At 41.9% G+C, this 9866-nt stretch overlaps 1 protein-coding gene across 9 annotated transcripts in view; it reads left to right on the forward strand.

Annotated features, from left to right (window-relative positions):
- LCLAT1 (lysocardiolipin acyltransferase 1) overlaps positions 1–9604 on the forward strand; it is a 125007-nt gene extending 115403 nt beyond the window's left edge. For all 9 annotated transcript variants that reach the window (XM_052805653.1, XM_052805654.1, XM_052805652.1 and 6 more), the window contains one exon: positions 5360–9604. In XM_052805653.1, the coding sequence (XP_052661613.1) occupies positions 5360–5868 (509 nt within the window). In that variant the 3' untranslated portion in view covers positions 5869–9604. The remainder of the gene's footprint in view (positions 1–5359) is intronic.
- Positions 9605–9866: the final 262 nt, after the last annotated feature.

The following is a 9866-nucleotide window of genomic DNA, read 5'->3' on the forward strand; positions in this document are numbered from 1 at the left end:
TATCAAAGCGGCCATAAGTCTTGGTCAGATACTGGAGAGGTCAGATGGTCACAGTTTGGCTACTGGAGGGACTGCAAGGTCCAGAAGCCAGCAGCTGAGGAAACTGCGGGGTCTAGGCTCAACTGAGACCAGTTTGTATGTTTGTCTCTGCACGAGGCAGCTGGAGAAGAGAGGATCTGAAGACCAGCTACTGGGTGGCCCTGAGTGTCTATGAAGGGATTGACAGCGCGTGTGTGTCCGTGCAAGGGGTCTGTACCAGCCACTGGAGAGGGGCTGTGGCCCCAGGGGCTCGTGTGTCCAGGTGCCAGCACCTGGGAGGACCAAGGACGCTGGGCCAGTTGCTAGAGGGATGCGTAGCCTGTATATATGTATATAATTCCCACTGACAGACCTTTATCCCGATCAACCAGAGCGGGGAACACGCTGAGGCCATTTTATTTGCTTGAGTGATGTGTTTTCTGTCCATGTTGATCCATGACTGTCTGTCTGTGCCTGTGCATTGTACACGTGTATTTGTGTGTGTGTGTGTGTATTGGGAATACGTGCTCGGACTTGCTCCTAGCTGGGGCAGGGAGTTGCAGCAACCTCACCTCTACTGGGCTACCTGACGCTGCAACTGCTAAAGTAGAATAAAAATTCTGATGGAACAGCTGATATAGTGAAAGAAAATGTCCTCGTTTTTCCTTTGAAATGTTTTTTAAAAGAAGGCATCTTTCTCTAATACTGTTATTTTGGTCATGAGCCTGGCAAGTTCTTCCTCTGCCACCTCTGAGCGCAATGCCCAAAGCAACCAGCTGTGCATTGTAATCGCTTGAAGTAATGTTGTGTATCAACAGAGCCTGAAATATAAACAACTTTGATTGGAGCGCAGAAAGTTTAAAAAGAAAAAGAATAGTGCTTTTGAGGCATTTTGTCATCCCAAAATGGAGACTGCCACATGGATTAATCATCATCTGCATGTTATGCAGTTTATAGCTGCTTAACAACAATTGCAAATAAACTTTATCTTCGCTCCTGAGCACTGTAGTAAGCTTTCCTTTTCTGAGGTGCTTTTGTAAAGCATAGGACAGAATATTGCTCATGGGTATGAAGGATATATAGTTCTACTACTGCAGGAAGAAAGTCATGAGACTGTAAAGCTACTGAAACTGGTGTCTCTTTGTCCTGAAGAGCTGGGCTACCTGCCTGACATTTTAGCCTTAATGGCAGTTTCTTAGCTTAATTAGAGTTCAGATGCAAAACAGCAAACTTTATTTGATTTTTCTCTGTCCTTCATTCCTTCTCCCAATGGGATGTGGATACATGCAGGATAAAGAAGATCCCTCAGATGTCACTAAAAGCATTGCAAAAAGTGGTTTGTCCACGGACAGCTTCTCTGAACTGTGAACAAATATGCTTGCCTACTTCGTTTTTGACCCATTATAGAAGTAGAATGATGTGGCTTCCCTTAGGGCAATTTCTTCTTAAATGTGCAGAAGCAGTTTTTTTAAGCAGATCTTTAAGTTCAGGTGGATAAAAATCTTTAAAATCAGTGACTGCCCTGCATCTTCACTTAGGAACACTTTCATTTGCTGGTTGACTGGCACCTTGCTTTTGATCTGAAACATGTGCCGTTAGGTATCTCCAGACTGCAGAGAGAATGAGCTTAACTTGAGAGGGGAACAGAGACAATAAAGATGCTCTAGCCAAGGATGCAGGTTCAAAACTGCCTGATTAAACCTAGCCTAAGGGAATTTTGTCCCTGCTCACGAATGGTCTACCTTCATCTGCTGCGGTAACTTTTCTTCTTTTTAGCAGATTTGCTTGTAGCATGTCTGGCAGTGATGCATTGACCCTGTCCGTATTAAAAGCTGTTGTTGATAAATCAGCAGACAATATGCAGAACCTTTTTGTTCAAGTGTACAGTGTGGATCCACTTTACTGCACGTAATACTAGCAGGGTATGCTTCTTTCAACAGCTGTAGAAAACTGGTGGGAGCTGGTCTTTTCCACATACTTGCCTTGCCAGGGAACGAAAGCTTCGGGCTGCCATTTGTGTGGAGTTTTTAAATATGTATGACCCAAACAAGGGGACTATTGAGAAAGGCTCTAATCCTCTTGCATGTGAAACCTGGTATTCTGGTCTTCTCTCTTTCTGATGTTTCTGTGCTTTCAGATATGCTAAATCTACCTTTGAAGTTTCACTTCTTGTTTAAAATATACTTTAATAGGTGAAGCTTGCAGCTGGGAATTAGGAGATACTGGTTCAAGGTGGACACACTGAGCAGAACACGTAATCATCCTTTGCCTTGGTGTCCCTGTTTGTAATGCAGAAAGAGTAATGTGTCCACCCTCCTGTATGCAGCTCTTTGAGCTTTGTTCTGAGTAACTAATTTAGAAGCTGTAATGTAGTGTAGACCTTCTACAGTCTGGCGTGAAGCCCTGCTGGAAGTTCTCTGTCTGGGGGTGCTACAAATCCATAGGTAAGGAGTAGAGGCTTCCCTGTTTCTGAACAGGAATTTGCGGGCAGAAATCTATCTGCATGCTGAAGAGATCAGACCAGCTGTGTGCGTGCAGGGAGTCCTGCCCGGTCCTGTCAGTCCCACTTGCACGGAGTCAGAAAATCTGTGTCTTAAGCAAATCTGATAATTTATCGCTGGTGGTCTGTATGCCGGTGATCCTTATGTGTAAAGCCTTGATTTTTCAAGAACATTTGCATGTAATGGTAGGCTGACTGTTTAGCTGCAAAGACACAAATGACTGCAAGATGGGTGAGAAACTCATGTAGCCCCAAACTCTTTACATAGAAGGCTTTTTTCATACAAGGACCTGAGGAAGACTGAACTTTTCTGGCCTCCCTCTTGAGGTCAAGTGTGTAGGTTTTATGTGCCACTAGGACCTGGGGAGCTATGGAGGATCAGGAGGAAGACAGATTGTAAGAGATGGATCTCTCTTAGAGGCATATGTAGCAGCCCTTCCCCTGGTTAGGCTGGGAACTAGGGGATGTCTGTCCTGTAGGCTGACTGTAATTCTTTCTGATGGCAGAAATATTTGGAGTAGTGGGATGAAAAATGCAAGCTGCTCTCAAAATGCTTTGTGCTAAGGTGCAGCAGGCTGGCCATCATTTCCCTTTGTAAGGGCTGGGTTTCTGAGACACATTCAATTTTGGCATCTCCTGGAACGTGATCTGTAAGGTTTTACCTGTACAGAATACAGTGATTCTCTGCTTAGATAGGATGTCATCCTGTAGCTAGACAAAAGCTGGAGTATTGAGTTTTGCTCTGATAGACCTCCTAGGAGCCATATATAGCTCTTTAAAAACTCAAGTAACTTGCCACAAAACCGTCCAAGAGAGATCGTTACAAGACAGCACAGTTATAAAATACTCTTCAAAGGCCGAATAGGGTTTTTCCCCCTCTTGTGATATTTGGAGTTGCACTTTAGATAGATCCTTTTGAACATAGCCTTTTAAAGTAACTTTCTATTCTGTCCTTGTCATTTTTAGGGCTGTAAAAGAAAGCCAAAAATGCCAGGGAAGGGGAGCAAATGAAAGGAGGGAGCAGGGCTAAAGAGTAGGTTTTGATCATCTTTGCAAGAAGTGACATCATCTGTGAGAGCAAAAGTCTTCAATTGCTGCAACTGGAGACAGCTTTTAGTCTCCAATTCTATTTTGCCCCGAGCCAGCCAGCCAAATAAAAACAGTGGGATAAATCACTGCTGGCAGAACTTAACAGTTATGCAACATCTAGTGCACCATGCGCCTATTTTTAGATCAGTTTTACACTAGCAGAATTTACTTTATGAAATCTAAAAAGAGTGTCTGGTCAGAGGCCGGGGTATAAAGAGGGTATTTAAAAAGTGCAAAAACATTTAGTACAACGATGCGCTAGTGTCGTGGTTTAACCCCAGCCAGCAACTAAACACCACGCAGCCGCTCACTCATTCCCCCCCACCCAGTGGGATGGGGGAGAAAATCGGGAAAAGAAGCAAAACCCGTGGGTTGAGATAAGAACGGTTTAATAGAACAGAAAAGAAGAAACTAATAATGATAATGATAACACTAATAAAATGACAACAGTAATAATGAAAGGATTGGAATGTACAAATGATGCGCAGTGCAATTGCTCACCACCCGCCGACCGACACCCAGCCAGTCCCCCCGAGCGGCGATTCCCAGCCCCCACTTCCCCGTTCCTACACTAGATGGGACGTCCCATGGTATGGAATACACCATTGGCCAGTTTGGGTCAGGTGCCCTGGCTGTGTCCTGTGCCAACTTCTTGTGCCCCTCCAGCTTTCTCGCTGGCTGGGCATGAGAAGCTGAAAAATCCTTGACTTTAGTCTAAACACTACTGAGCAACAACTGAAAACATCAGTGTTATCAACACTCTTCTCATACTGAACTCAAAACATAGCACTGTACCAGCTACTAGGAAGACAGTTAACTCTATCCCAGCTGAAACCAGGACAGCTAGCAAATCCCACTTTGGTGATACTGATATCCTTCCAAGAACGTTGGCTCTATCAAGCATGGTAATGAAAAGTGGAGGGGGTTTTCATCAGTATTCCCTTGAATTTCTAATCTGCAATTGCTTTTTAAGTGGCTAACTATACTCACTTTACCCAAATAGCTAACTGTACGTGGTTTACTTAAAGCTAGGCTTCCTACCATTTATGCTGTACTTTGTCTTTACCAGCTCTGGAATGCAGTAAGCAGCAGCTCACCTCCTTACAGTACTGGCTGGTCAGATTTAAAGAAATTGTGTTAACGGGAGTGCTCTGCAAAGCTGGCTGAGCTACAGAGATACTACTCATCCTTTGTGAGATACCAGAGATTTAATGAGCTCCTGGTATTAAGCTGGTGTATGTTTCACATGTGTCTTCTCAGTCTTTGGTGAATTAGGATTGTGTATGCTGCTTGCTCCAGATCAAACTGAATCTTTTTCAGTGTTCACAGGAACATACACTAGGGTGTATTTTGTTAGTTAAAAGCAGTTTTGGCTTGCAGCACAGGTATGAATAACTGAAGATTAGTCTCACATACTGTGCTCTTTATTCAAGACCAAATGTGCATCTTCTCTTTTTTAAATTTGACTTTATCCTCTTACTCACTGTTCTAATTCTACGTTAGTTTGTACTGTGTATAATTTTGTTCCCAAAGTTTTTGCTCAGATTCAGAACAGATAATGATTGGGAGAAGTTTGACCTTTCAGCCTTTGACGATTGTAGCAGATAAAACATACTCTGCATAGCTATCCCATAGTATCTTTGGGATTTCTGCCACAATTTGGACAGTTTTCAGCCACGCCTTGAAGTGAATTAGTGTTCTGACCATTGCATGATCTGTATTGATCTTTTTTCCTCTAAACCTTTCTTCTAGGTGACAATCTCGATGCTATCCATGACATAACTGTGGCATACCCCCAAAACATTCCTCAGACAGAGAAGCACCTTTTGAATGGAAACTTCCCAAAGGAGATCCACTTCCACGTCCAGAGATACCCCATAGAGACAGTGCCCTCTTCTAAGGAGGAGCTGCAGCTTTGGTGCCGGAAGCGTTGGGAAGAGAAAGAGGAGAGACTCCGACACTTCTATGAAGATGGAAAATGCTTCGGTGCAACAGGGCAAAGCATTATTCCACCGTGTAAATCTGAGCTCAGGGTCCTCACGGTTAAGTGCATCTCACTCCTGTATTGGACGGTGTTCCCACTGGGTATGCTTGTGCTGCTGTACCTGTACAGCTTTGCACGATGGTATTTTGCAGCCATGATCATCTTTTTTGTTGTGCAGCAAAAGATATTTGGTGGCCTGGAGCTAATTGAACTCGCTTGTCATCAATATTTTAGAAAGCAACAGAAATTTCACAACACGAAAATAAAAAACAATTAGTTCTGGGGTAGAGAAAGACGTAAAAATAGGTGGTTTTGAGATGTCCTGCAAATTTTATGCACAGGGAAGAATTTTTGCATGAGAATTGTCTTTTACTATCGCCATTGTTAGACATTTGCACTTGATTCTGTGAAGAGAAAGAAAAACGTTAGTTATTGGTATACGTGAAAATGGTAGTTTTTCTCTCTGAATGTAATTTCAACATTGCTCTTGCAAGCAGCTAGCAACTGCATTCTGCTGTAATTAAGAAACAAATTGCTGGATTATTGAACAATCATAAGGACGTTAATAAATGTGACATGCACTGAACTTTCATGTAGAAACCCAAACTGTCCAGCTAAGAGACAGATGTATGATTTCTGTATAATCACATTGTTGTAAAGTAAGCACCAGATTTGGAAAGCTGGTAAGTTTAACAGTGTTTTGATGGTAGGTGGAAGTTGGAGGAGAAGTTGTTCTGTTTCTTTTTTCTATTTCAAATATTCAAACTTATTTTAAAATAATATTTTCCTATAAGCTTTTCCAAACACTACTGAACCTACCACTATTCAACTATTCTGGCTTGGTCACTCGGAAGGATTTCTAAGCCTTGCAGTCTTGTGCTGTAGTACAGAAAACAGTGCTGGCTCTGCCTCCATTTAAGTCTTAACTGATTATTTAATAGACCTATGCAGCTAAGTTTTGATTTCTCACTGTTTCATACTGTTATTTGGTCTCCCTGTTAGCTGTGAGAGTCTTGTTCCTACTGTAGTATACAGAGCTGCGGGATAGGGGAGCTGTTTTTTTGTTGTTTTATTGGTGTTTTTTCCTCATAGAGGCAAAAATAAGTGTCTCTGAGTAGCTGGCAAATGTTTTTCAACAAGGTCTCCTTGTAGACATTATTTGATTGAAAACATTTTATTTCTTTTTCACAGTAGGGAAGATATCTTTTTTTTTTTTTTAAAGCATTTATTTTTGTTTTCACATTGCTTCCTTAGGCATTTCAAGTGTCCATCTACATAATCAGGAAGACTGCTTGTTCCGTGTGTGTCAGCCAGACATGCTGAAATGCATCTGATGCAATGGTTGTCTCCTTATAGGTACAAGAGATGGGTTTCGGACTTATCACAGCACAGGGAAATTGAGCTACATCTTCCCTTTGCATCTTTTTGATTGCCTGATGACATCATTGCTTTTCCAACCTCCTTCGTGATTTTTTGGGGGTTCTTTTGGGGCTCCCCCTGTAACACTTTCCCTTATTTTCATGACTTTCAGAAAATATGAAGGCTTAAACTCAGACAAGGCACTTTCAAGTGTATTCTTTGTTGTATAAAAAAAAAGTAATGTTCATGTTCGCATAGTAAAAGACATGAACATTGCCGGCTCTTAAGAGACACTTCATGTTAGGTTTGTTTTTCAACCTCAAAAATGTTAGACCACTTTATCAACTGTATTGCTGCAAAACCTTCCTGACTTACTAAATATTTGTTGTTTATTGCATGAAGGCTTGTTTGAGCTAAACCGAGATGGCCTGGTCCATATGTTGAGTGGCATTGCCATGAAATGTGAAAGTACAGAGTGCAAAATGTATCTTGTACTATGCTGAATATCTCAAGTATTGGGTCGGCATGGTAGACACATCTGTCTTCTTCTAAATTACAACACTAAACATGCTGTCTGTATCAAAGGCCATTTTTTTAACTAATCACCAGCCTCTATTCAACTGTCCCTTGCAAGGTGACAAGTATTTTTTAATCTATGCTTATAATAACTAATTGTTTATTATGCGGAAAGTACTTGAAGCCGTCTGTTTTACTCTAATTTTTTTAATCCCTTTTTTCTTAAAAGTAAATAAAACTAGGTTTATATTTAGGGTTATGTTTCTTAATGATTTTTTCATATTTATATTTGAGTACCTGACGACTGACAACTGGTGTTTCATTGTCACAAGTGGAAGGAGGTCCTTTCTGCACTATGAGGACTTTTTAAAACTTAATCCTGTGACATCAAAGGCATGGTTGCAGCTTACATCTACATAGCCTGGTTTTAGTTCGCCTAATACTCTGCTTTGGTGCAGTTCCCTGCACATCCAGGTAACTCGCTGCAAGGGAAAACCTAAAAACCTCATTTATGGTTAATGCAGAGGAGACCTAAAAGGCTTCTTCTAGTCTGTCCTGAGCCACGGCTGTGCATTCATACCAGGAGTAACCATGGCCAGCCTACTCCAATAGCCTTAACATAGTCTTCAGAAATGACTTCAGAGGACAGGTTATACATGTTGGTGACGTAAATACCAGTTACGCTTTTCTCAGTCGTTCAGAGAGCTTTGTGGTGTCATCAAATGTATCAGAAACATCCGTGTGAGTCTTGGTCATGGAGCAGTGAAAGATTTACGTCTGTGTGTGATTAGAGTTGGGCTCTGAAAATGAAATCAAATGCAATCCATCATTGACCCTTACAAGGGGTTTTCTCCCAGCTGGAGCCAAACACGTAAGCTACTGTAATGTGGTAAACATCCTGCAAATCTGTAATTCATCCTTCTCTCTCATGTATTCAGATCAAAGAGAAAGAATAATCTTCTTGTCAGCTGCTAATGTCACGTTTGCAGTGCCTGGCTCCATGATGCAGGGCAGCACGTGGTAAGTGAAGAATCCTCCTCTCCCAGGGAGGGGTGTTGGCTTTGTGACTGATGTAAATTTTCAGATTATGTGCGTCATTTTCCAGCTCAATTAGAAATGCAAGACAGGGAAGAAAAAATTGAATAAAAAGAAAAAGGTTTGTGGATATAGAAGCTTCTTTGTTTAAAAAGTGGTTAAGGAACTGGGGGAAGATCTTTCTGTGAATGCTTTTTTTTCCTCTTTGGTCAAAATGTAGCTTTTTACTCAAAAGGTTCTAATATACAGGGGTTTTGGGGACTATTTTGTTCTTACCCTGTTTCCCTATTCAGAGTACACTGAGGTGACACTGAAGGACATGGTTTAGTGGTGGACTTGGCAGTTTTAGGTTTACGGTTGGACTTGATCTTAAAGGTCTTTTCCAACCAAAATGATTCTATGATTCTATGCTGGGTAAATCACTTTGAAATGTTGTCAGTGCTGTTAGGTTAAAGGTGCTAGTACTCCAGGAGTCACACACCCCCTCTTTCATGGAACACATATTGGCACCGAGACTTCTCTCACTCATTAGCACGTTTGTCATGGCTCACCTTCTGTTGTAGTCCCAGCAGCCACAGTAGACAGAGCAGTGACTACTCTGTCTATGGGACCTACAGGTCTTGCTAGGTCTTGCTTATGTTATTTGAGATCAATGATGTGCTTTAAGGATAGTGCTTTCGTTTGCTCAATCAAATGTTTCCTCATCAACATCACGGGTTTCTTTCTTTCTGCTCAGAACAGAAGGTTGAAGTCCTGCCATCTGTGTTTGTCATCAAGCTCATCTAGGTAGCAGGATGTCAGACCAAAACACTTCTCTCTTGGCTTCAAAGTTGCAAGGCCCGAAGCTGGTCTTTAAAGTGTTGTCTTGATCATACAAAATGTAGTTCCTAGTTTTGTGCATTGCATCAATCTGTGGTGTTTAAAAAAGATCGTGTTTTTATAACTTGATTTTATATGTACACGGTGTGAAAGGAAACACCAGGATACTACAAACCTACAGAAAGCCTTAGTTTTCAGAGTTCACTGAGTATATTAGAATGTTTTAACCATGTACCAGTTACTCTACAGCAACAATAAAGACCTGAAGCATTGCATGTGTTTAATTTTGCCGTTTTCTTTTTACTGCGCAACATATTCTGTATGCACCCGTAAGGAGCAAACCTTGTCTTCAATCATATGGCTGTCCATTGGGCAGACCGGTGTCCGGCTCGACCCATGGTTTGTGGCTGTTGGGGTGGTACATCTCCCTGCTCTCCATGGGAGGTTGGAAGGGGGTGGCTGGCTGTACCTTACCTTCTAGTCTCTTCACGTAAAGGGATGCAGAAGCCTCTGAGCGTGCGAGAGGTACAGCTCAATTTTAGCCTT

This window comes from Harpia harpyja, chromosome 13 (assembly GCF_026419915.1).
Source record: "Harpia harpyja isolate bHarHar1 chromosome 13, bHarHar1 primary haplotype, whole genome shotgun sequence".
Lineage (NCBI taxonomy): Eukaryota > Metazoa > Chordata > Aves > Accipitriformes > Accipitridae > Harpia > Harpia harpyja.